At 48.5% G+C, this 26,971-nt stretch overlaps 2 protein-coding genes and 4 non-coding genes across 7 annotated transcripts in view; 2 read left to right on the top strand and 4 right to left on the bottom strand.

Annotated features, from left to right (window-relative positions):
- LOC149361862 (uncharacterized) overlaps nt 1-6,109 on the top strand; it is a 105,385-nt gene extending 99,276 nt beyond the window's left edge. For both annotated transcript variants that reach the window (XM_089572857.1, XM_089572858.1), the window contains exon 11: nt 3,757-6,109. In XM_089572857.1, coding sequence (XP_089428983.1) covers nt 3,757-4,057 — 301 coding nt within the window. In that variant the 3' untranslated portion in view covers nt 4,058-6,109. The remainder of the gene's footprint in view (nt 1-3,756) is intronic.
- Nucleotides 671-762, bottom strand: TRNAI-UAU (transfer RNA isoleucine (anticodon UAU)). The gene is given in 2 exon segments: nt 671-706; nt 725-762. It is a non-coding gene; the product is annotated as a tRNA-Ile (tRNA).
- Nucleotides 1,264-1,355, bottom strand: TRNAI-UAU (transfer RNA isoleucine (anticodon UAU)). Its single transcript is given in 2 exon segments — nt 1,264-1,299; nt 1,318-1,355. It is a non-coding gene; the product is annotated as a tRNA-Ile (tRNA).
- TRNAI-UAU (transfer RNA isoleucine (anticodon UAU)) lies at nt 3,219-3,310 on the bottom strand. The gene is given in 2 exon segments: nt 3,219-3,254; nt 3,273-3,310. It is a non-coding gene; the product is annotated as a tRNA-Ile (tRNA).
- On the bottom strand, nt 3,418-3,509 carry TRNAI-UAU (transfer RNA isoleucine (anticodon UAU)). Its single transcript is given in 2 exon segments — nt 3,418-3,453; nt 3,472-3,509. It is a non-coding gene; the product is annotated as a tRNA-Ile (tRNA).
- An 18,375-nt stretch (nt 6,110-24,484) lies between the features above and the next one.
- On the top strand, nt 24,485-25,955 carry LOC149361868 (uncharacterized). The gene has a single exon (XM_089569605.1). The coding sequence runs from the start codon at nt 24,702-24,704 to the stop codon at nt 25,920-25,922; it is 1,221 nt and encodes a 406-aa protein (XP_089425731.1). The 5' UTR covers nt 24,485-24,701; the 3' UTR covers nt 25,923-25,955.
- Nucleotides 25,956-26,971: the final 1,016 nt, after the last annotated feature.

The raw sequence follows: 26,971 nt of genomic DNA on the forward strand, positions 1-26,971 counted from the left end.
AAAAAAACCCCAGTTCTTAAGAAATGTTTTTACCGATATCGTCCCACTACAGCAGCTTAAAGAAAAACGTTTTTAGTCCTGGGGAAATGGCACCCTATACACCCGCTTCAATACATCTTGACCCTGGTGACCGCTGTACAAGGCTCTGTATAGTGGAACGGAGAAAAAGTCACCGCACACAATCTTACAAATTTTGATCATGTCTGACTGAACGCAAATATTCAATCAAAAAAAGTTGTAAAAATTCTGGTGCTATTTGCGATCTCATTGAGAAAACCAAATATCGAGACGCCCTGGCATACCTTCAGCGCCAACAACTAAACTTGGCAGCGCCCGCGCAAGCTTTTCTTGGCAAAGAGTGCGCAAACGCCAATGGGAAACTGCGGGTTAGCGCTAGGAAAGCAGCGCTTGTTGTACACATCACGTAGCGGCAAGCATCCACCACGCGCTGCAGAGTGTGCGCTTAAAAGGAGAAAAAGACAGATGTCATGGTATGTGGGGCTTAATCTGCATAAGTTACACAAGGCATACGAAAGACGACGTAGGGGATGACTAGTCCGATTCAGACCACTTAGCGTTGAAAAAGAAACACTATTTGCCAGACGAGCTTGCTCACGAGCACTGTCTTCGCTCGGCAGAAGATATTAGACGCAGTTAAAAGAATACATTATTCCCCAGGTGAGGCTCGAACTCACAACCCCGGCATTGCTCACGAGCACTGTCGTATAAGTACCGTGCGCTAACCAATTGCGCCACTGGGGAACTGGAGTTGAACGCTCAGAAAGTGTTCCTTATTTTAACCGGCACATGCCGATAGATGATTACTTTGGTCGTAAGAAGATATTAGACGCAGATAAAACAAAACAGTATTCCCCAGGTGAGGCTCGAACTCACAACCCCTGCATTGCTCACGAGCACTGTCGTATAAGTACCGTGCGCTAATTGCGCCACTGGGGAACTGGAGCTCAACGCCCAGAAAATGTTCCTTATTTTAACCGGCACATGCCGATAGATGGTTACTCCAGTCGGAAAAAGGTATTAGACGCAGATAAAACAAAATAGTATTCCCCAGATGAGGCTCAAACTCACAACCCCGGCATTGCTCACGAGCACTGTCGTATAAGTACCGTCCGCTAACCAATTGTGCCACTGGGGAACTGGAGTTGAACGCTCAGAAAGTGTTCCTTATTTTAACCGGCACATGCCGATAGATGACTACTTTGGTCGTAAGAAGATATTCGACGCAGATAAAACAAAACAGTATTCCCCAGGTGAGGCTCGAACTCACAACCCCGGCATTGCTCACGAGCACTGTCGTATAAGTACCGTGCGCTAACCAATTGCGCCACTGGGGAACTGGAGTCGAACGCTCAGAAAGTTTTCCTTATTTTAACCAGCACATGCCGATAGGTGATCACTTTGGTCGTAAGAAGATATTCGATGCAGATAAAACAAAACAGTATTCCCCAGGTGAGGCTCGTACTCACAACCCCGGCATTGCTCACGAGCACTGTCGTATAAGTACCGTGCGCTAACCGATTGCGCCACTGGTTTTTTTTTTATTGCCTGTTTTGACAACGATAACAAACAAACACACAAACAAACCGCTAAAACACGTGAACCGGCCTACGGTCAACGTGCTTGTTTAAAACTTCTTGAGGGCTGCAAGTTCATCCAGCACGCCAAGCCATTCGGGTAGCTCCGATTGGGCTCGGTAACATTCCCGCACACGCACAACACTTTCAATGAAATTTTCTCTTACAGGTCGAATGTTCACATCGGCATTTCTCACTGACATCCTGGTTTTCCATATGCTGTGGAGGCCCAGTAGCATGATGAGGTCATAAGGAACATCTCGGTCATCTTCTACCACTAAGAACCGGATTCCATATGGCGTGATTGGCAGGTCTTTCTTTATTGTTCTTTGTAGAATGTCCCAATGAAATACCGGATACCAACATTTTATAAACACATGCTCGACTGTCTCAGGCTTTTTGCAGAGCATACAGTTAACCGTCCATGGCACAAAAATGCCCTTTTGTTCTAGCCAGGTTTTAACTGGCAGAGTGTTAGTATGGAGTTTGAAGAAAAAACTTTTCACGTTAGGATTTACTGGCATACGTTTTACCCTTTTCACAACATCTTGCCCTGGGCCTCGGCAACCAAGCTGTCGATACACTGGTGCAGGCAGCATGACATCCAACAAATCTTTATACAGTTTCTTTCTCGACACATAACTTAAATAATCTAAAGAAAAGCGCACTTTCAGCATGTTAAAAGCCGTGATAACTTCGCGCCAAAATCCTCTTACGGCTGTCGTTCTTTTATCAGAACAGGACACCAAAAACTCAGGCAAAGCATTGCGCAGGCGCACTTGCACAAAAGTACACAAAAAGAGATCATTCTGGTCTGGCAGAAAAATAAAACGCGACACAGTCTGTCTGATAAACAAATGCACAAGCCCCACTCCCCCTACTCGAACCGAAAGAAACAGATTTGTCCGACTCGTACGTTCCCATGTGCTTCCCCACACGAAAACAGCAAAGATTCGATGTATTTTTTGTATGGTTACGCGCGACATGAAAAATACCTTCAAGACATACCACAGTTTTGCAACCAAGAAAAGGTTGCAAACAGTTGCTCGTGTGAACATAGATAGGTTCCGGCGTTTCAGGCTTGCGTTTTCCTTCTGAGATTCTCTATTTCCCTATTCCAGTATTCCTCAGTGTCATTGTATTGGTCAAGTGGTACACCCAAGTACTTTGAGGGCAGAGCTGTCCATCGCACATTGGCAAACACATCAGGGCTTTGAACCCACTCCCCGTGCCAGAATCTAGATGATTTCTCCCAGTTAACATGGCACCCCGTTTTAGCGCAGAAATCAGCCGCCACTCTAACAGTTTCTTGAACGCTTTCTTTGTCTCTACAAAAAATAGCGACATCATCTGCGTACGCAAGCATTTTTACCTCCGTTGCTTCCAGCGCGAAACCGCGTATCCTTTCGTTCCTTATCATGCTCAAGCATAACGGCTCTAGGTATAAAGCAAAAAGCAACGTGGATAATGGACAGCCCTGCCTCACAGACGATTTCACCAATTGCGCCACTGGGGAACTGGAGTTCAACGCTCAGAAAGTGTTCCTTATTTTAACCGGCACATGCCGATAGATGATCACTTTGGTCGTAAGAAGATATTAGACACAGATAAAACAAAACAGTATTCCCCAGGTGAGGCTCGAACTCACAACCCCGGCATTGCTCACGAGCACTGTCGTATAAGTACCGTGCGCTAACCAATTGCGCCACTGGGGAACTGGAGTTCAACGCTCAGAAAGCGTTTCTTATTTTAACCGGCACCTGCCGGTAGATGTTCACTTCGCTCGGGAGAAGATATTAGACGAAGATAAAAGAAAACAGTATTCCCCAGGTGAGGCTCGAACTCACAACCCCGGCATTGCTCACGAGCACTGTCGTATAAGTACCGTGCGCTAACCAATTGCGCCACTGGGGAACTGGACTTGAACGCTCAGAAAGTGTTGCTTATTTTAACCGGCACCGGCCAATAGATGTTTGCTTTGCCCGGCAGGAGATATTAGACGCAGATGAAAGTAAACAATATTCCCCAGGCAACCCCAGCATTGCTCATGAGCACTGTCACGTAAGTACCGTAGTGCGTAGCGCATTACGGATAGCGTTGGCATAGCTACGGAGACTGAGTCAGGCCGAAGTTATGGGGCCTGATTAATTTTCCTGCGCAGGGTTCGTGGCGGTGTGACCGGCCTGCGTGTCGTGGATGCTTCCGTGATCCCGGACATGTTGTCAGGCCACCTGAACGCCCCGGTCGTGATGATCGCCGAGAAGGCTGCCGATATGATACTGGAAGACGCCAAGAACACAGTTCAGACGGGTAGCAGAGTGGTGGCGTCCAGCCTGCAAGAGGCACCTGTAGGCGAAAGCAGGCTCTACTCTTCTGCCTCGCCCCTCTGGTCCTCCATGGCGCTGCCGGCCGCCCTGATTCTCGCAGCGCTGCTGTGTACTCACGTACTGGCGCATCGGTGAAGTCTAGTCATACCGAACCATGTGTAAAAAGCGTATCCAATTTTGCGTAAGTCTTGACGCGTAACTGCCAGACGTGTTCTGTCCAGGGCGTGAGCCTGTGGGCGACTCCAACATCAGTAGTTTCAGCGGCTCATACCAGATGACTATTCCAGTTGTTTGTAAGCTTCGCTACGGTGGTAATTTTTTGAGAATGCGATTTTTCTGAACGAAGCGAGGTATTCATTCATTCATCCGTTTTCTGGGAGCATTTGCGTTCACCCTTTTAAACCTTTTTAATAGAATGTGGATGGTGGCAGTGAAGTTTCCTTTGCGACTTTCCTGCTCTCGACTTTCTCGCGTGCAACAGCGTCTACGGAGTACGCGCTGTCCGAGGGATAATTATCCTGAGGCCGGTATTTCAGCCATGACTCAAAAATACGGGGCAGAAATTCCTGCGTAAGGCGCAGCACCTTATAGTAAAAAACTTAGAGAACGGCGGATTACAAAAGGTAACGTCGAGACATGGAGCGGCGTATCCAAGAATATCATCGTAATGAATTGTTAAACAGCGCTTCAAAATAAGGCATACTTTTTACTCCATATTTTGGTTCATTTTATTTATTAAATGTTGTTATGCGCGAAGTAAATTTCACCATGATGACTGTGGGAGTCTCATATCTTACTTTAAAGGTTATCAAGGAGTCTGCTAAACGTTTTTCAGCTGAATCAACACAAAAGTATAGAAACTTTTAGTTTATAGCACGCCTCTGCCAAAAAAAAAACCATTATGAACTAATTACGTTTTGCCATCGACGGAGTTTCTTGCGGCGTAAGAAAAGGTGTAAGTGAGTGTGGGGAAAAACAATACACTTTGGCATTTGTTGCCATCTAGCTTTTGAGCGTGCAGTTACAGCAATTTGATCAATCTTGATGACGGAGAAAGCGGTCGAAACGGCCCGAATTTCTGCAGGCCACAATTTTCAGCACTTTAGATCTCAACCGGCCTAGTTATTATCTGAAGTATTTATTTATTATTGCGACATGATTAAAGGCCCCGTTCCTCAGTAGAGGAAGCGGCCTTCCGTCCGTGCCACAAAAACAGGTGGCCCACCTGCTGCAGTGCTCAAGTAACAATGAAATCAATCAAATGAAACTCAATACATTCGGCACCTTTCTACTGGGGCACTGCGCATCAGCTCATTGGCCGAGAGATAGACAGCATCCCGAAGAACTATACGAAAAATTATCTGCGCCGCTTTTGAGTGTTCAGCGCCACGCGCAGTGACGGCAAAGCGCAATCTGGAAGTGTTTGCGCAGATTTCTTCGTTTTTCATAAAACATGATTATTAATTTGTATGAAATACCTGAATCCCTCTGTAACGCTGCACTTGCACTTAAATATTTGCTTCTTCAAATTAAGCCTTTGTCGCCATTCCTGCTGGCATATATTTATTTTCGTGGGTAACCCTCACCTCTCCCCCCGAAGCCGCTTGTAACGTTTGGACCGTTGTAATGTTCCCTTATATTTTTGAGCGCGGTCCGCTGTAGGAACCCAAAACACTTTGTGCACTACAAATCACAGGACACAATTCTCTTTTGGAAGTATTTTCAGTGCATTTTAAAGTTAAACACTGTTTTTGGCATTGATAGCAAACCGCTATCGTTGAAAATTCACAGCTTGTATGAAAGCAGAAAAGATGATGCTCAGCAAAGAAAAAAAATGGCTCCTTAGCCAGCACTTGCGTTTGCAAAACTCTATGAAACCCAAGCATGCACCCAACTTTAAACACCATCCTTTTTTCTTACTTGTAATGATGCGCGTTCTTTTGCTGAGGAGTACAGGAAAAAAAAAAGGAGTTACTTCTTGCGTAGTGGCTGCCGAATTTCGTTCAACCCTAATGTGTGTATCATTAGGCAGACACCGCCATTTATACGTGACTTACAATGTTTCCTTCAACAAAGCCTGTGTTTTGTTATGCGCTATGGAGAATGTTCGCTCATTTCTTGTTAGTGTAAATCTAACATTTACAACTGTGATTGTTACGTGATGCAATAAAGCTACGTACCCTCTGACTGATGGTTCTTTATAAGCGTAAAAACCAGAACATTGTTTTCAAGGATTATAGCGCTAGGAAGCGCGAAGATAACTGCTGAGAACTACAAACCTTTGCTGCCCTGAATGAGGCAGCAACGGTGCGTGGCTGCTCAAAGCTCGTTTATCTCTCAGACGAAACTGGTAAAACATTACCAAACGTCCACAGGCATTTTAATAACCTGTTATAATTTTCAATGTCTGCGGCTATTGTAGACAATAGATGCGCTTTCGTCTTAACTGTGCAACGAGACATGACGGATAAAATTCAAGTCAATTCACTGGTAGTTTTCATCTGGGTAACTAATGATGAGTCTGTGTGTGCCGCCATGCAGTGAAGAGACTTCAGCACCATTTCAGCATCAGTCTTCAGCACGTCAGCACCATCAGCAACTTCCTACGACAGAATGAGATATGCAGTGTAGCTATGTCGTTCGTTTTTCATGGCAGGCCTACTGACGTGCAGAGCTTTCACGGCAGACGAGATTCGAGCTGACTAGATAACTAACACGTAGGGGTAAAGCCTCAATTAGGTAAGTATATGCCGCGGCTTCCGGGTGCAATTAACTTTTATGTCGTGTTTACCACGAAGACATTCAACGAACATGTGAACACTCAAATCCTGGTGAGCAGACCATCGGTTTTCATGTGACAGCGCTAAGGAGCCCGTGTCGCGAAAAATTACCGAAGAAATGCTCTGAAAAACAACCTAAATGGGCTTCCTAAGTGACAGGTGGGCCGCCTAGGCCACGTGATCTTGTGGCGTCATTCCAACCTGCCCACCAGATTGTGAACACTCTGTCCGCAGTGACAGGTGACAATTAATAACTTGGTCGCGAGAGGTTGCTCGGGAAGAGTAGCCTGGGTCGCACAGGCCTCACCGGCGGCAGCATCTCCCATTGCACGGCAGTGGCGCACCGCTGGTCCACCGCACCAGGGGAGGTATGAGCGCTATAATGGCCAATTTCGCGTATATGGGCATTATATTAACGTTGTAGCTTTGTACCCTTAATGCGGAGCTTAAGTGTACCCTCCAATTTTGAACACTCTCTGCATAGAGTATTTTAAACAAAATATTATCAAGTGTAGCAAAACTTGCCTTCATGCACAAAACTGCTGCAGCTGAGCTTAGTCCTGCCTAAAAATGCCGCAATATGACTTCAGAACGCCACAAACACAAGATGTGAGACACTAAAGTGCAGGAGTGCTGGCTGTGTCCGCAGACCAGCGACGCGAGGCCCTAAAAGCTTGTTTATTTCATGAGATAGTAACCTTAGGCCGGTAACTACAGCCCTGAAAGAGGACCCTAGCTGGCCAGAGCAGAGCCTCAAGCTCTGTCTTGATCAGTGGCGGGTATGGAAGCACACGGCCATGTGCCTGGGTGCGGACGAAGCCGCACCCGCCTTCGAGACCTGCCAATTCGACACGACCAAGCTGCTCGAGAGCGAGAGAGTTCAGCACCGCCCCCTCACATGGGTGGTACCGCCAGTGCCTACAACTGTGCACCTGATTGGACATCAATCTCCGAACTTTATTCCCCAGTCAGGGCGTCTCTTATAGCCTTAGTCGCTTTGGGACGTTAAACCCCATAAACCAACCAATCAACCTACATGCTACCGGTTCTTGCTTATATCATATTCCTCTTCCTCGTTATTTCTGCGGCAGAACCGCCGATATCTGACGCAGAAGGTGGCCTGTTGCGGATATAATTGCGAAAGCACTAACCCTGTGGCTCTAACCCAAGCAAAATAGTGTAACGTTTGTCTGCCAGTCTATCTGAGATCAACCTGGATTGTTCAAATTCCACCGGTGGCTGCACCTGCCATCGTAAGCCGTGCTTTCACACCGTATATGAATGTTGTGAACATTCTCTCTTGTTTTTTGACAATGCTGTGAAACCTTGAAAGCGGATAGTAGGAGCTGTCGCTGTAAAATGACTGCTCCTCTAACGCAAGAAAACAAAAACCTAACAGAAAGTCTAACTAAATCTGCTTGTAGAACTGCTGTGATAGAAGAGAAAGCTAAACATTTCTACAGCATTGAGAAGAGCAGCGCAAAGGAAACAAGGACGGCAAAAATAAAAAGGAAACACGAGGAGCTCTTGTTTCCTTTGCGCTACACCTCTCCACGATGCCTCACCGACTGGCCCATGCGAAGGTACTAATCGATGCCATTTCAACACAACTGCTTTGGCCCCCACTGTTCCTTTGTTCTCTTTGTTTGAAAGTGAGGTGGCTTGTGCCCAATGCACCCCCATGTCACATGGTAGGCTGTGGGCTGACTGGCGCACAATGGGCGGATGGGGTGGTATCGTTCTGGGAATACGATGTCTTATTTGTGTAGACTGGGGAAGGTGTTGGCCTGGAATTGCCTCCAGCCCTTAGCCTCCTGCGCCGTCAGTTGTTTGTGATGTGATAGTAGGAATCGGCGCATGAGGCGTTGGTGGTAGAGTCTAGTGTTGTAGGCTGTGGACATGGGATCGATGAGCGAATGGTTGGGGGAGATCGGGTCAAGGATCCCTCGGTTTGTGTAACCTCGAGCTAGGCAATCCGCGACCTCATTTCCTTCCAAGCCTGAGTGTGCGGTGTCCCAAGTTATCTGATATTTGACGGATGTATTTGACTCGGGGTGCTCGTCACTAGCGGGAGAAATCTATACATTCTGCCTGCAAGGAGGAGCCGACAAGCCGCTTTTGAGTCGGTCGCGATGTGGTAGGATCGGCCGGGAGCATTCCCGCGCTGTATGACCAGGGCTATCGCAGCCACTTCTGCCTCTAGTATGGTTGATTGATTGATTGATTCAATTTTTATTTCTGAACATTCATACAAGGCATGCTTGTTAAAACATCTGGATCCCTAGCTGGAAGCTAGTTGGGATCCATGAAATTCAGTTTCAAAGAAAATTGCAGGCATAACAAAAATTAATTACATTCATATAAAAGCTCATGAAGTTAGAAAGACATAAATGAGTACATAGAGCAACAATATTCAGAGCACCAAGCCTCTTTTACAAACAGATACAAACACACAAAAATACATGAAAAAAAAAGCGGTGGCTTCGCTCATTGTTTATAATATTTCTTCAGTGACACAGAAAAAGTTTTACAATGTTTGAGTTCACTTGGAAGCTTGTTCCACAGCTTAATACCAACATGGGCCATCCTTCTTTCTCCATAGACATTTTTTGTTTTCGGAAGAAGGAAATTTCTATGAGTGGCGTTGCGAGTGCATAGTGGTGGGATACAGAATAGCGATGAGTGTAACGGGTAATTGTCTGTAAGGCATGTGTGTATTGTCAAGACAGTCCTGTATTCAAGTAATGATTGTAGTGGCAGTATATCCATCTGTTTAAAAAGAGGAGCAGTGTGGGCGTTGTATCCTGAATGTGAAATGAATCGAATTGCCCTTTTTTGCAAGACCCTAAGTGGTTCCAAATAAGATTGGTAGGTGTGGCCCCATGATTCAATGCAATATGATAACTGGCTTTGAAAAATTGAGAAATAAATAGTTCTGAGTATGTCATTACCAAAATAATCTCGGCATTTGTAGAGTGCAAAGCATGCTGTAGCTAACTTTTTACAAAGCGCCTGAATGTATGGCTTCCAGTGCAGGTTCTCATCTAGAATTATTCCAAGATAAGTGATGTTATTGACAAGTGCAATAGGTGTTCCCAGCCATTGCACGGAAGGCAGGTTTTCATGTATTGTTTTTCTGGAGCCCCTAAATATTATGTATTTTGTCTTATTAACATTTACAACAAGTTTATTTGAAATAAACCAGCTACACAAAGTTTCCAATTCTCGGTTTGCGGTGCTAATAAGATCCGTTGTAGATTCATGAGCACATAGAAGAGCAGTGTCGTCAGCATACATAAAAACAGAGAAGTGTTGTGTGAAATGCGGCAGGTCATTAATATACAAGGTAAAAAAAATCGGACCAAGGACTGAACCCTGAGGCACACCAACCGTAACTGTTTCAAAGTCAGATTTTACACCACTAAGTTGGATCATTTGCCGCCGATTATTGAGATAACTTCTGAAGAATTCTAAACTAATACCTCTAAACCCGTAATGCACCAGTTTTTTCAGTAAAATTTCGTGATCAACAGTGTCAAATGCTTTCTTAATGTCCAAAAAAATTCCTAAGACTATTTTATTATCATTTAGGAAAGTGTTGATCGTGTTTGTTAGCGATATGGCGGCCGTACCAGTTGATCTGTTTGGTCTAAAGCCGTGTTGTTGCGGACATAGCAAGGTTTCTTTCTCGAGAAATATTTTCACTCTCTTTGCAACGAGTTTTTCAAAAAGTGTGTTTATGCAGCTTAAAATGGAAATTGAGCGGTAATTCTCAACGTGGTTACGGTCACCATTTTTGTAAATCGGTACTATTCTAGCTAGCTTAAGCATATCGGGATAGGTGGAGGAATAGAAGGCAAAGTTGAAGATTTTTTCAAGTGGCTGGCATAAGATATCAATGCATTCGTTCAGCGCAATAGAGGCAACGCCATCACATCCAGTAGATAATTTCGATGGAAAATGATTAGCTGTATATACAATCTCATCCACTGTAATATCATGGTATGCAAAGGTCACTACAATGTTTTGCGGAGGAGGGGGGTACTCAGTGCAGGGGCAAGTATTTCCTATACTTGCACCAATAGTGTAAAAATATACATTGAACGTTGTAACTAGATTTTCAATGGAGATCCCCACGATTTCTATGTCAGGCATAATAAAACGATTTGCTACGGGTTTAATAACAGAGTTAATGATCTGCCATGTGACTTTCGTACTGTGGGCATTTTTCAAAATTAATTGGGAGTAATACTCTTTCTTGCGGGACCTTATGGCAGCAGTAACTAAGTTTCTTGCTCTCCGAAACTTTACTAAGTAATATGAATTACCTCGCTTTTGTTTACATTTGGTATGCCAGTGATCTTTTTCCTTAATAAGTTTCATAATAGCTTGTGTCATCCGGGGACAGATAGGCGTACTATAGTATCTTTTGATTTGAGGTGTAGAAGATTGCAAAACTGCCGTGGTTAGCCTGTCGTTAAATTCTTCGTATACGTCGTTAACATGAGCTGAGTTGATCAAGCTAAAATCTACCGCTTGAAGACATTCCCTTAACTGCAGTTCTGTATGGAAAGGCTGACGAGTTCTTGGTAGTTGGGTCCACTACGGCAGCTACCGCTGCGTTCCCATGTAGTGAGGGATATAGGGCTCCGTCTGCGTAGGCTGCCCTACCGCCCCTCCCTGTCATTCCTCCCTGAAAGAAAGAGAGAGAGAGAGAAAAAACTTCATTTACACAGGAATTCGGGGCACGCCCCAGGGTCCCCGCACGACCCCACTGCACTCAAGTGTTTATGTTCCCGAGGTCCATAACACTGGCAGCACGGCCGGTGGCAATGGTCTGCACGGCCGGGTCCTCTGAGCGCGCCAGGGTCTCCCAGTCCTCCCAGGTCTTGAGGTTCTCTAGGTCCCGCGGGGGAGGGTCCGCCGGGCAGAGGGAAAGGATGTGGAGGAAAGAAGCGAAGGGTTCTGGGCATAGGGCACATGCGGGAGTGGGAAAGGATGGATGATAGTGGGCTAGGCTAAGAGGTGAGGGGAGAGTGTGTGTCTGTATTCTGCGCCAGAGTGTTGCGTGTTTGTTATCTAGGGAGGGGTGGGGCAGGGGGTAGAGCTGACGTGAGGCTCTGTATGCCTCGGTCAGCTCACTGAATGTGTGCATGCGCTCATTCGTGAATCCCCGATCCGAGGCCACCTGAGCCCGGTTTAAAGAACCTCGGGCTAAAAGGTTGGGAACCTCGTTTCCGGGATTCCCGGAGTGCGCAGGCACCCATATCAGCTCCACATGACGGGGCGGGGGTGCATCGAGCGAGTCCAGTCTGCCAAAAGCAGGGACATGAACTCGGCCTCGAGCAAAATTTAAAATCGCAGTTTTAGAGTCACTTACAATATACCGGCCTTCCGTGCGAGTGATAGCAAGTGCAATGGCGGGTTCCTCTGCAGCCTCTGGGGACGTGTCTGGAGGAGGGAGAGGTAGTGTGAGGAGGGCGGATAAAGAGGAGTCCACCACAGCTGCTGCCGCTTCATCACCCGCGCAGGCAGCGTCCAACCATACGGCGTCCGGCTCGGGGCCGTACGCTCGATGCAGTGCCTTCGCACGGGCTCTGCGGCGCTGCTCATGGTGGGACGGGTGCATATTCCTCGGGAGCGGCCTGACTCCTCCCTGACCTATGTCTGTACGCTGCATGCGGCATAAAATTAATACCAGAGTCGGAGTGCGCCCTCGGAGGAGTGACGGCGCGGGTAGTGGACGCTCCTTTGCATGCTTTCACTTGCCGGTAATCATTTGCCCAGGCGTGAAATGGATAAACTGCAGCTTACCAATAGGGACTACCGTGCAAAGCTACCTCTTGTCATCAAGTAAGCATGACATGCCTCGAGGCTATGTTTTTTTGCACGCTGGATCACGCTTTCTCCAATGCGTTCTCTCCCTACATAGTTCTCTTCACCTGACGTTTTATTTTGCGGACCGTGAGACACGAGTGTTTAAACAATGCTGGTGCTTAAATAGCGGCTTTGATTGCGTCGGGTAAAAATTTTTTGTTATTGCACTTTGGTCGCGGGAACAATTAGAAAGACCAGCCATGGTTAACATTCTAGTCGCTAAATTAAAACCTAACAGATTTATAACGGCATCAGTTCTTACCCGGAAGAAAGAAGTCGTTTCCCTGAAGATGCCGTGAACGCACAAAAGTAGGCGCTGTGACTGGATTGCGATCAGCAGTTTCTGTACCCAAACCTGCCTTTTCTTCGGGATGCTAGCAGTGGTTAAGCGATGGAACGACGGCAATTGGTTTCTCCATCTTGTAGACTTGCAAAATGGCACGCCGCAGCGCTGCAGAGCTTTATTTTTGCAACGAGGCTCCAGATTATAAAGTGTTTGGCGCCCAGCAAAATTACCAAACAGCTCGAATATGTTAGGAGAGTTCTTCGTAGACGTAATCGCAGCGCGGAGCGGTGTGGCGTCCATGGCGTGAAAATCGCCAATATTTTTATAGGACCACTAAGCCAACAACGTCTGAACGCGTCGCAAAGAAGCAAACAAGTCCTTCAGCCGGTGCGCTACCGATACTTCTTAGAATAATTCGCGACGCAACCACAGCGTGGCGCCGAATTCGTGAAAAGCGCCAATAGCACGACAGGAAAATGCGTAATGTGAGACACTAGAGCTGACAAAGAAGCGCTCAACTACAAACATTTTAGCTTTAGAAAATCGCCCCACGAATCTCCTACGAATGCCTAAAACCACGAAAATCGTACCGCACGCAAGTACTTTGTAGACATTATTTTTTGAAAATATCAGTGTTAACGCGTATGATCAAAAGCGCGATTTCTGACGGTGCTATGGCTGAATACACTTCTGCTTTTTCTTGCGAAATTCCAAAATTCTGCGCCCGCGGCGATTGCTAAGCTGTGCCCATCAAATCGCCTCACTTCAGGCGCAGGCACCACGTCACCTTCGCTGGCCTCTGGCGTCACGAGGTCAGCTAGTAGCGATGAGGGCCGCAGCGGCGCTGCGATGACGGTCACGCAGCATCTCTGTGCCACGGTGTCACACAGTTTGATCGCTAAGAACTCACATCGGGCGCAAGATTTTGAAATTCCGTTTTTTAAAGTCTAAAACCTGATATTAGTTTAGTTCTGTTTATGGGGTTTAACGTCCCAAAGCGACTCAGGCTATGAGGGACGCCGTAGTGAAGGGCTCCGGAAATTTCGACCACCTGGGGTTCTTTAACGTGCACTAACATTGCACAGTACACGGGCCTCTAGAATTTCGCCTCCATAGAAATTCGACCGCGGCGGCCGGGGTCGAACCCGCGTCTTTCGGGTCAGTAGCCGAGAACCATAACCACTGAGCCACCACGGCGGGCTAAAGAAATGATATTGGTATTAGTAAAAGCCTTCTAGAAATCTCAGAATACAACCATGCGCCCAGGTCTAATAGTTAAGATAAGGCAGCCCTTACTCACTGGCATCCACCGAAGAGCTCACATATGGCTACAAAAGAAAGCTATAAGGGGTCCAGAAGAGGGCAATTACGGGCTGGTTGGTGTATGTTTTACGAATTGAAAAAACAGCTCAATGAAAGACGACACAAGAGTAGGACAAAACACCAGCGCTGACTAACAACCAAGTGGTTTATTGCTACAGGTGAGGCAGCATATAAATGAAATGGCACGAGTAAAAACTCAGATTAGGCATGAGAGAAAGATACCGCGCAACCAGTCAAGTTTTTTAGTCAAGTTGTGTTTTAGGATGATGCCTACTACCCACGATGCGATCAAAGACTGTTCCATACAGCAGTGTACCTATATGATATCATAGTATCAATAACCTTGCCTCTAGCAATTTTTACATTTTTATAGTGGCTGGTGAAAACAGAATCGGTCACCAGAAGCCACATCCGCCTGAAATAGACTCAAAAAGTGCAAGAATCCTCCGCAGCCTTTTCGCATGCTGAAGTGGAGGTCTCTGACATTCAACCTATTATCACTGTGGCCAGAGGATCATAATAAATGTCTCTTTTCAAGTTGTGTACAAATATTGAAGTTTCCGAAAAGAAATCAAATGTAATTGTTAAGAACAATGCCTTCCAGCATGGAATATAATATCGAATATCTGTTCGCATTGAATAAACTTTCTGAAAACAAGTAATGCGCAAATGCTATTGTCCTTTGTTTTTTTTTATTCAAAATAGTGCATTATTTTGCAAGCGAAATTAAACTAAACAACAGCGAGTATCCACAAAAAAAATGATGTGCACAGAAGTTTATACTGGTTGAGTACAAACTGTAATGTATTCACACAAAATGAGTGCGCAAATGATATCAACCATCTTTGGTATGAACGAAAATTAAAAATAGTATGAGGGGTAGTAAACCGTCATTGGTATGGACTTCAAGTGACCAGCTGAATTGGTCTAATCGTCGGAAGGTCGATTTCCTATATGTTCCAAGCTCGCGGTAAAAGAAATGCTGCCGAAAATTCGGCGGGGCCTCCTTGTCATAAGGCTCCATCCCAGAAACAGAGAACACCCTCTTCAATGCATGCAGACGTGCTGGAGAAAGAGAACAACAGAAAGAGAACAAAAAAGGAAGGTCATTTTACGCTGTAGAGGTCAGCCTTCTCTTTTTTTTTGTTTCCTTTCACCTACTCGCTTGGGTTGGCTTGCCCTACTTTATTCTTGCCTCTTTCATTTTGTTCTGAAGCTTAACTTCCAAACTAAGTTTACATCCGCTAAAATCATGTTATTTCAAACGAGTCGACAGGATGTCTATTAGAGCTTCGGAACTTTCCATCGATGTGTAGGTTCGTTTATCGAGCTACGCTTCAAATAACCCAGCCGTTGACCTGATACCATTTATTGCTTCCACAAAGTTTTTAAAAATGTTTTAGTTTTATGATGATGTTTGTCACAGACAGTGCGACCAAAGACTGTTCCACACAGCAGTGTCTGATATCATATTCTGAAATCCTGGTGTCCATAACCTCGCCCCGAGCAATTCTTACGTTTTTTAGTGGCTGGCGAAAACAAAAGCCGCCACCAGAATCCACATCCACCTGACATAGATACAAACAGGTGCACGAAAACTGCGCAGACTTTTCTCATGCTGAAGTGGAGGTCAATGATCACTGAAACTGCAATCACTTGGCCAGGGGATGATAATAATTGTGTCTTTTTTGAACTGATGCGCGAAAATTGATGTTTTCAGAAACGAATCAAGTGTAATTGAGAGGAAAAAATGCATTCGAGTATCGAATTTAATATGGAATATCTGTTCGGATTGAGGCAACCTTCTGCAAAAAGTTAATACACAAATCCTATTGTCCTTTGTTTTTTTAAATAGTGCATTATTTTTGCAAACGAAATTAAACGAGGCCACAGCGACAATCCACAAAAAAATGACGTGCGAACAAGTTTATAGTGCTTGATTGCAAACTCTAATGTGTTCATGCAAAAAGGGTGAGCAAATGATATCCACCATCTGAGGTATGCCCGGAAACTAAAAATAGCATGAGGGGTAGTAAACCATCACTAGTATGGACTTCAAGTGACCAGATGAAGTGGCCTAATCGTCGGAAGGTCGATTGGTGAAATGTTCCCTGCCCGCGAGGGGTGCCCCTTTCTCTTTAACATTACCCTCATCCCGCTCGCCCGAAAATTGGCCACTATTCTCCACCTGAAGCACACTCTTTATGCCGACGATATCACCCTGTGGACCACTCACGGCAGTGACGGAGACATAGAGAACACCTTACAGAAAGCAGCCACCCTCACCCAAAATTACGCACGGACCATCGGACTGTCTTGCTCCCCAGAGAAGTCCGAACTCTTCCTCATCCGGCCTAAGAACCACCGCTGCCCCCGCTCCCCCATTGCCATTGAACTGAGTGGTGACCCGGTACCTGAGGTTGGAACCCTCCGTGTATTGGGCCTGCACATCCAGAACGATGGCAAAAACACCACCACCCTCAAGAAACTCAAGCAGGTTGTAGGCGCGATATCGCACCTCATTCGCAGGGTTTCGGGACGTCATAGAGGCATGAAGGAGCACGACCTATGTCGCCTCATTCATGCCTTTGTCCTCAGCCGTGTGCTGTACACTACCCCATACTTACAACTATCCAAACATGACATAAACACTTTGGATGCTTTGATTCGCAAGGCATTCAAGGTAGCACTTCACCTTCCCCTCAACACACCCACAGACAGATTACTAGGCCTGGGCCTCCACAATACGATGGGGAACTGGTGGAGGCCCACCGACAGGCCCAATACATCACGCTCACACAAACCTCCACAGGTCGGTATATCGTGGACACCCTCGGAATCAAAATACCGGCCAACGACCCAACCCTCCTCGCCATCCCACGATCCCTTCACCGCGAGCTCCTCATCAGGCCGCTCCCGAGGAATACGCACCCGTCCCACCATGAGCAGCGCCGCAGAGCCCGTGCGAAGGCACTCCATCGAGCGTACGGCCCCCAGCCGGACGCCGTATGGGTGGAAGCTGCCTACACGGGTGATGAAGCGGCAGCAGCTGTGGTCGACTCCTCTTTTTCCGCCCTCCTCACACTACCTCTCCCTCCAGACACCTCCCCAGAAGCTGCAGAGTAAGCCGCCATTGCACTTGCTATCACCCGCACGGAACCCCGGTACATTTTAAGCGATTCTAAAACTGCGATTCTAAATTTTGCTCGAGGCCGAGTCCATGTCCCTGCTTTTGGTATACGGGACGCGCCCGATGCACCCCGCCCCGCCAAGTGGAGCTGATATGGGTGCCCGCGCACTCCGGGAATCCCGGAAACGAGGCCGCCAACCTTTTAGCCCGGGCTCAGGTGGCCTCTGATCGGGGATTCACGAAGGAGCGCATGCACTCATTCAGTGAGCTGACCCAGGCGCACAGAGCCTTACGCCAGCTCTACCCCCAGCCCCACCCCTCCCTAGATAACAAACACGCAACACTCTGGCGCAGACTACAGACACACACACTCCCTTCACCCCTTAACCTAGCCCATTATCATCCCTCCTTCCCCACTCCGGCATGCACTTTATGCCCAGAATCTTTCGCCTCTTCCCTCCACATCATTTCCCTCTGCCCGGCGGACCCTCCCCCGCGGGACCTAGAGAACCTCAAGACCTGGGAGGACTGGGAGACCCTGCTGCGCTCGGAGGACCCGGCCGTGCAGACCATCGCCACCGGCCGTGCTGCCAGTGTTATGGACCTTCGGAACATAAACACTTGAGTGCAGTGGGGTCGTGCGGGGACCCTGGGGCGTGCCCCGAATTCCTGTGTAAATATAGTTTTGTCTCTCTCTTCCCTGCCCGCCGTAAAAGAAAGGCTGTAAAAAATTTTGCGGAGGCTCCCTGTCATGAAGCTCCATCCCAGAAAAAGAGAAAACCTTGTTTTATGCATGCAGACATGCTAGAGAAAGATAACAAAAGAAAGAAAAACCAAAAAGTTTAGTTTAGTTTATGGGGTTTAACGTCCCAAAGCGACTAAGGCTGTGAGAGACGCCGTAGTGGAGGGCTCCGGAAATTTCGACCACCTGGGGTTCTTTAACGTGCACTGACATCGCACAGTACACGCGCCTCTAGAATTTCTCCTCCCAAGAAATTCTAGCCGCCGCGGCCGGTATCGAACCCGCGTCTTTTGGGTCAGCAGCCGAGCACCATAACCGCTGAGCCACCGCGGCGGCAGAAAAGTCACTTTACTGAATGAAAAACTTCTCATAGATGAAGAACTTCTTGTTTGGAATGACAGGAAAAACTCCAGATTAAAAATAGGGAAATACTACAACAATTCTAAAAAAGACTGACTTTACTCCATCAGAAAAAAAGAACTCCATATTATAAACATTACCGCCCGCAGCGTCTTTAACAAATGCGATCTGCTTGAGGCTGTTATCGTAGGTAATAGTCCATACATCGTTATTCTAACAGAAACCTGGCTACACAGCAGCAGAAACGGTGAAGATGTGTTCCCATCTTCTTACCGTGTTTTTCGCCGGGACAGATCAGTGAGAGGATGCGGAGTGGCTGTTCTGGTGAAGAAGAACATGTCAGTCACTCTTTTGCGTCAGGCTCACGATTTAGAAACTATTAGCGTAAAGCTTTCTTGCTGGGGACAATATTTCTTGTTGTTTGCTGTTTATCGAGCCCCGGGCTGACCAACTCAATACATAAGTAATTTGTGCGTAGATGTGACATCACTCGTACATGACAAAATTTTATTATTGGAGACTTCAATCTTCGTGTGGTTAACTGGGCGCATCATTCTTTTTGAGCTGAGCTTACATCCCATGTCGATCATATTCGTGATATAATCCTGTGCCACAATTCACAACAAGTTGTGTGTACCCACGCGTGTGCACGGTTCAACGCAATGAGTACTTGATCATGTGTTTGTAAGTAGAGATATAGAAAATTCTTCAGTGTCGGTGGAGTGCGGCATATCTGTTCATGAAATAGTGTGCTAATCGTGCTGTTTGAAAAAATGCAAGCCGAGTAAAACGAAAAATGTTTTAGAGCGCAGCTCTTAGGCGCCCGTTTCTGCGTTTCAGGGCGTCGCCGTTGTCCGTTGTAACCAGCAGTGGACACCCTTTAAGCTGCGAAAGCAATGGAGCGGGAGCTTGGAAAGGAGAAAGTAAAAGTGCAACCTCCTCCCCTCCTTAGCAACCGGCGCGCTAAGGGGGGCGCACCTGTGCATAGCAACCGTGACGTCACACAGTAGAGGTAGAACGAGCGCGCGCGCGCCGGCGGTGGCAGCTACACTGCCGCTCCTTCGCCAGACGTCTCGTTGCAGCCGAATGAGTGAGACGCACGGCTCCGAAGTGGCCCAGTGATTACACGCCAAGCGGTTCGGGAAGGCGGCAGTGGGTTGACCACAAGGCTTTCGCAAAGCACATTTTAGAATTTTCAAAGTGTCTTCGTTATTTTGTTTGTTTTTTTTGAGGAGAAGAAATGCGCAGTATCTGTCTCCCACAGCTGCGAAACGAATCGAACGGGGTCTTGGAAAGCAGAGGGTAAAATTTGCAAAATGGTTTTTGAGGAAAAGAAATGCGCAGTATTTGTCTCACAAATCTCGGTGGACACCTGAACCGGAGGGAAGGCGCATAACTGTCCTCTTGGAACAGTGGACACCTCAATCGTGCTTTAAGCTAGTGGCGGTAGGGACAGATATGCGCTGCATGCTTTGGCATTGACAACGTTGTGCCAGAAACGATGCCACCTGCCAGGGTGGTAGGGTGGGTGGGGATTTTAATGTCGATATCGAGACAATCGAAAATTTCTTACCACTTATGCGGGAGAACATCCCTTTCCTCTCGCTCGTAACGGCTCCCACAGCTGTCACAACCTCGCGAAATAATAGCGCAGACCTCGTATTTGAGAACCGGATATTTGTGCAACAAGTCGAGCATATATCCATCTATTTATCCGTCCACAAAGCTTCCTTCATGACAGTCAAGAACTTTTAGTGGAGTGTTTCTTGAAGAAGGGATGTGTCTGACAAATAACAAGTTTTCTGTAATTGTATATACATCATTGCTGGAATTCTTTCCCTCAATATATCGAAAAGCTGGAACAGCTGATGAGCTGCGCTCAAATTTCGCATTAGGAAGTAACGTAATTGTCGGCATTTTTTTTGAAGGACTTCTAGCGTGCCAGTGACGAAATTATATTAGATTATTTGGATCTTCATCTGAACAGCTTTCATGGTAACTGTAAGGTATCGGTAGCGTTCGCGGGGGTAATCGGAACGCGGCTGGGGGCACTCAAAGCGGAGCGTCTCCTTTCTTGGAACGCGGCCGCTCGCGAACGCGCCGGGAAGTACGGGTGTCCACCCGACACGAGGTACCGAGCACGAATGTATATTTGTGTTTATTTTCATTTGACACGACCGCGCGTTTGGGTTTGTGAAAAGGGCGTTTTGCCCTACGGAAGCTGGAGGGCTGGCCAGGCTCTCAATAAACCAATCATGTGAACATCGTAACATGATTGGAAGCCACCAAATGTGGGCCGGGCCTTTAAGTCTTTAAAACTGGGCCCCGGAGCCGGAAGCGGGGTTCTGCGCTAAGGTGAGATGCAACGCATCTTCGGCAACGCCGAGTAGGGGCCTCCCCTAGTATTAGCCAGATCCACCTTTTTGTTGTTTGGTTTGTCCGTTTTGCTGCTTAATGTGTCTGGTGCCTTAACTTGTATCTATTGTAAATACTGTACATAAAATTTGAAGTGTTCGCCTTACCCCTGCGTCTCAACTGAACACAAGACCGTCTCTGACGGGCACCCCTGGTGCGAAGAGCTTCAGTCTTCGAGTTGAAACCAACCCGTCTCTGGCGGGGCACCGCTGGTGCAATAAGGAGAGTAGAAGAACCTGTGAAACTTTACTGGCGCAGTCGACGAGGATCCTGCGGCCATCGGAAGACGGCGCAGGAAGAAGACTGAACGCAAGGAGAAAGGCGACGACAAGGCAACAGAGCAGCGTTCGAGAAAGGACCTGCGGAGAGACGGCGGCAAGGACGCAAGGACCACGGCAGTAGTCCAGCGACGCGAGACTGCGTCCGGTCAAGAAGCGCAGCGCGTTTAGAACTCGACGGTCATCGGCGGCGGACCAGCGGCGTGCGACAGCTCATCGCAGCGTCCGGGGAAAGTGGCGGTGGACTCCGACGCCAAGGAGCTGGCAATGCGGATCGACGCATCGAAACCGTGAGTTTCCTTGGTCGCATTGTTCACGTCCCTGTGTTCGAGCCGGTAGGACAGCTGAGGGGTACGGAAGGCGGTATGGAAAGCTATCCAAGCCGGCCCTCACTTGATGTGAAGTACCGATTAGAATTGGCGAAGGCGCGCTTAGCTTATTATCAGGCAGAGCTTGCAAAACTGAATGGAGGAAAGGCGCCGCTATGCGAGGAAAAACCTCCGGATTTGCAGGCGTTGGAAGCAAGACGCCAGGAGCTAGAGCTCGAGCTGGCTAAGCTCAAAGAATCTAGAAGAGCCAGTGAATCAGCCAGGGAGAACTGCTCCGATTCCCGAGTGGTGAGGCCGCCTGTGCTGGAAGACAAAGAATTATGCTTGTCATGCACAGATCAGGGAAACAGCAGTCAGGACGCTGAAAGCAATCAGCCGGTTTGCGGGAACGCATCTTTGTTAGGAAATGCCGCAGAGAGCGAAAACGAGATTTCTGAAGGGATCACAGCTTTTCCGCCACTGCGGGCGGCTAACAAAGAAAAAGAGCAGCCCAATTCTGATGGTCTAGGTCCAATCGAGACCAAATTGTCCGAAACCAAGCAGGAGAGTGATATAATTCCTGCAGGCTCTATGAATGAGATTGTGATCTCTGACACGGAGCTAGGGACCGGAGAAAATCTGGCGTTGCTGCAAACACAGACTGTGTCGGCCATAGGGCATGAAGTGCCCCGTAGCGTTCCTGGTGACAACAGCTCTACATCCGAGGCAGAGAGCGGAGGTGGGCCCGCTGGGCCGACCGGGCAGAGCGCCGCGCAGTTATCGAACGCACCCGGTGTGTGTCCGGCCAGGTCATTTGAGGACCCGGAAATGAGTGGCGACTTGCCGCAAGCCAAGCTCGGGTCAAGTCACTGCGAGGGAGCTCATGGAGCCTCGGAGTTAGACAATGCCACGAAACCGGCAAATGCCTGTCAAGTAGGGAACGGCAACGTCAGTGTTTGCCCGAGCAGGAACGTAGCAAACGGCTCTAAGCGAGGCGAAGTGCCAGGTGACAGGCGCATAGCTTTCAAATTGAAAGTCGCTGCGTGGAGAAGTACGTTCCGTGCTGCAGTATGCCAGATCAAGAGTAGCAAAACCGGCGTCAGTGGGACGGTTAGACAGGGCAGGGGCTATGCTCCTTATGCAGCGCGCGGCTCGTACCGGCGCGCCAGAGAGAGCGGGCCCTCAGGTGCGTCGTGTGGTCAAAGATTTGGACTTATCGAGGATCAGGACGTTGTTTTCGATCCTGGAGGGCAGCAATTTTTGAATTCTTGCTCCGCTGTAGCACCAGCCTAATGAGCCGAGTGGCAGTTAGGCGTTAATTGTGTTGAGACGCGTAGTGGCTCGAACGCACACAAGGACGCTCGGTGCGACTAAGGAGGCTCACGTGGCCCGTATCAGTGCTACTGAACGCTCCCGTTGCGAGTGTCGGTGTGTGTGTGTCGAGCAGGACGCGGGTGTGCATGCTGGTGAACTGGGTGCAACGCACCAACTTGGACGCTGTGTTACGGCGCACGGCAGGCATGCCACTGTGTGTATTTAAGTGTGCATTTTGCGTAATGTTGTGTGGTGCCCGTGTGCATTTTTTTGTTTTTGGTTTTGTTTGTGCCAGTGCTAGTGTATCCGCGGCATGTAACCCACAGGGTGGTTTTGTGACCCGTACCGATCCCTTTGTTATAATTCTAAAAGTGCCATTTGAGCCCTTTGTAGAATCTTGGGAAGGGCGTGTAAGGTATCGGTAGCGTTCGCGGGGGTAATCGGAACGCGGCTGGGGGCACTCAAAGCGGAGCGTCTCCTTTCTTGGAACGCGGCCGCTCGCGAACGCGCCGGGAAGTACGGGTGTCCACCCGACACGCGGTACCGAGCACGAATGTATATTTGTGTTTATTTTCATTTGACACGACCGCGCGTTTGGGTTTGTGGAAAGGGCGTTTTGCCCTACGGAAGCTGGAGGGCTGGCCAGGCTCTCAATAAACCAATCATGTGAACATCGTAACATGATTGGAAGCCACCAAATGTGGGCCGGGCCTTTAAGTCTTTAAAACTGGGCCCCGGAGCCGGAAGCGGGGTTCTGCGCTAAGGTGAGATGCAACGCATCTTCGGCAACGCCGAGTAGGGGCCTCCCCTAGTATTAGCCAGATCCACCTTTTTGTTGTTTGGTTTGTCCGTTTTGCTGCTTAATGTGTCTGGTGCCTTAACTTGTATCTATTGTAAATACTGTACATAAAATTTGAAGTGTTTGCCTTACCCCTGCGTCTCAACTGAACACAAGACCGTCTCTGACGGGCACCCCTGGTGCGAAGAGCTTCAGTCTTCGAGTTGAAACCAATCCGTCTCTGGCGGGGAACCGCTGGTGCAATAAGGAGAGTAGAAGAACCTGTGAAACTTTACTGTAACAATGTTATAGAATTGTGCGACAGGTTCAGAGAAATTTGCGCATATTGCATTAAAAAATTTGTTCCAAACAAAATAAAGAAGACAGCGAAAGGTAATCCTCGGGTAACGCGAGAAGTCATTTGCTTAAAAAGGTAAATAAAACGCTTCAGACGAAAGGACGCCCCTCGAATAAGGATTCAAAACTACCAAGTTACGCTGAATTAGTCTATTTTTCACGCTAAACAGCCATGTTTTCATGCTAAACACGCACTATTACAGATTGGAACAATTCCCCTCAGTCGCTACAAACGAGTATTGATTCTATTGAGCATTTGAATTATTGACATTATGGTGGTGTTGTAAATTGTATATCCATTGGTATCTCCGCACTATTGTTCTTTTACTTCACTCATATTGTATTGATGACTCATTTCCACATAAGCTCTCTGCTTTAATTGTTTTAGGAATTCTTATATTACATGAGCTGACCACCCTTTTTCGTGATTTGTTCTTACAGCTGCTTGACTGGTTTGGTGTTCTGTGCATTGGTCAATAATCTTTTCTATATCTGTGCTCGTATTGTTCTGCTGTATTATTATTCTTTGTATGCCCCTCCTGCTTCGGCCACTCCAAGGCCTGCTGTATTGCACAAAAAATAAATATTGTAGTGTAGCAGCCGTGCTCGCTCACTGTGGTGAACTGTAGTAGTGAAAGAAGACGACGATCCTGAGGTGTGACGCTCGCTCGCAGCCCGAACGCTAGGCCTGCACCTTTGCTGAACGTTGCAAAGCGACCTAGGTTCTGCTCAGCCACAACCCCATCCTACATTTGGTGGAGGCTGCTGTAAGTTCCCCCTCTCGTCCTCATCCTGGAGCTCCGTAGTCGCACCTTACCTTCGCCGCCAGTTATGCCTGAAGTCACCAGCCAGACAGCCCCCATCCCGTCGCCTACCATCCTGTGTTCTGGCGGGCTCCGGCAGCGAGATCCCAGCGTCTTCAGCGTTGCCGACGACCACGATGTTGACGACTGGTTGGCGACTTACGAGCGCGTCAGCGCACACAACAAGTGGGACGATGCCACCAAGCTTGGTAACGTACTGTTCTATCTCAGCGACGTTGCCAACTTGTGGTTCCGCAACCACGAGGCCGACTTGCCTACCTGGTCGTCCTTTAAGACCAGCTTCTCGGAGGTATTCGGCCGCCCAGCTGTGCGCAAACTGCGCGCCGAACAACGCCTCCGCGCTCGCGCTCAGCACGCCACTGAATCCTTCACCAGTTACATAGAAGATGTTCTAGACCTGTGCAAGCGCATCAATCCATCGATGCCGGAGGCCGAGAAAATTAGCAACATCCTGAAGGGCATCTCCGACGACGCGTTCCAAATGTTGCTCGCCAGGAATCCGCAAACGGTGGTGGATGTCATTCAGCTTTGTCAGAGCTATGACGTCCTCAGGAAGCAGAGGAATTCTACTCGCCGTTCCGGAGTCCTCGACGAGTCCCTTCCTGCGCCGGCGGTCTGCAGTCTGGTCTCTGACTCGGCCTCCCTGCTTCCCCAGATCAAGGCCTTCATACGGGAAGAAGTGGCCCGCCAACTGTCCCTACTGCCTGTGTCTGGCGACCCTGCGTCACCCATAGATCCCACCCTTCGACGCACCATCCAAGAGCAGGTAGCCGACGCTTTGCCCTCTAGCCCTCAGCCTCCGCCTGTGGCTGCCCCCCTCACCTACGCTGAGGTTGCCGCCAGACCCCGACGCCCCGAAGTCTACGTTAACCACCCATCTGTCGCACCGCTACCACCTCCGCCGGCACCTGTCCGTCGTCGCCTGCCGCCTCGCCGTGCCGTCATGAACCCATGGCGTACCTACGACAACCGCCCCATATGTTACTCCTGTGGCTTGCCGGGCCACGTCGCCCGGCTTTGTCGCCAACACCCGCCGAGTTTCCGGGACGAGGCAAGCCCATTCCACTACGACCCTGCGCCTCCCTCGCAACCAGTTCCCTCCGGCACCCCTGCGGACTCCTTCCACCTTGACCGCTCTTCATATTCTTCACGCCGGTCGCCTTCTCCCCGTCGCCGATCTATCTCTCCCATGCGCCGGCGATCACCCTCTCGTCCGGAGGAAAACTAACAGCCGCAGTTCCGGAGGCAAGAACTGCGATTCCATCGAACTGCCTAAGTCCTCCGTCTTCACCTGCGAATGTTATCGAAGTATTTGTTGATGGCGTCGCCGTTCTCGCCCTTGGAGACACGGGCGCTGCTGTATCCGTTATTAGCGCAGCCCTTTGCCGTAGACTCCGTAAAGTGACGACGCCTGTTTCGAACTTTTGCCTCCGCACTGCAAGCTCGCACCGCATTCACCCTCTAGCATTATGTACAGCTCGCCTTGTTATCCGGGATGTTGTGTATATCGCCGAGTTTTTCGTGCTGTCCTCCTGTTCTCATGACGTCATTCTGGGCTGCGACTTTCTAACCCTTCATCATGCGGTCATCGACTGTGCCCGTGCCAGCATTGAACTGTCTCCGCTCTGCGCTACTCTGCCGTCCGACACCTCTCTCCGCCTCGGGAAAATGCTGGTCGCTGCAGATACTGACATCCCTGCCTTCTCTGCTGCCCTGGTTCCCCTCACTTGCGCCTGCGATCCTGATTCAACTGTTCTCTTTACTCCGACCGATGCCGCTGCCCGTCGCCACTGTTTCCTCCTTCCGTTCGCTCTTCTGTCTGCGATGGCCACAGCGCAATCTATGTCATGAACCCTTTTTCTTGTCCATCAACGCTTCTCCGCGGCGAATGCCTGGGCCATGTAGAATCAGTCGATCACGCTCTTCCATACTCCGTCTCTGACGAATCTGCCCCTCTCCAGATAGATGCCATTGGTTCGCCTCCTGCTACGCCAAACCAAGACACCGTTTCTGTTTTTTCCCGATCTATCGATGCCAGCCTTTCGCCGCACCAACGTGATCAGCTCGTCGCATTACTTCAACGTTTCCGTACGTCCTTCGACTTCCCGCACAGCTCTCTTGGCCGCACATCCGTCGTCACACACAGCATTGACACCGGAACGCATGCCCCTTTGCGCCAGCGTCCTTATCGCGTGTCGGCCCCTGAACGCACCGTCATTACCTAGGTTCTGCTCAGCCACAACCCCATCCTACATTTGGTGGAGGTGCTGGGTAGAA

This window comes from Amblyomma mixtum, chromosome 2 (assembly GCF_055824585.1).
Source record: "Amblyomma mixtum isolate Tamu chromosome 2, ASM5582458v1, whole genome shotgun sequence".
Classification (NCBI taxonomy): domain Eukaryota; kingdom Metazoa; phylum Arthropoda; class Arachnida; order Ixodida; family Ixodidae; genus Amblyomma; species Amblyomma mixtum.

Bases quoted from the DNA above. Each gene is read 5' to 3' on its own strand.
- LOC149361868 (XM_089569605.1), top strand. From the start codon at position 24,702: ATGCCTGAAGTCACCAGCCAGACAGCCCCCATCCCGTCGCCTACCATC.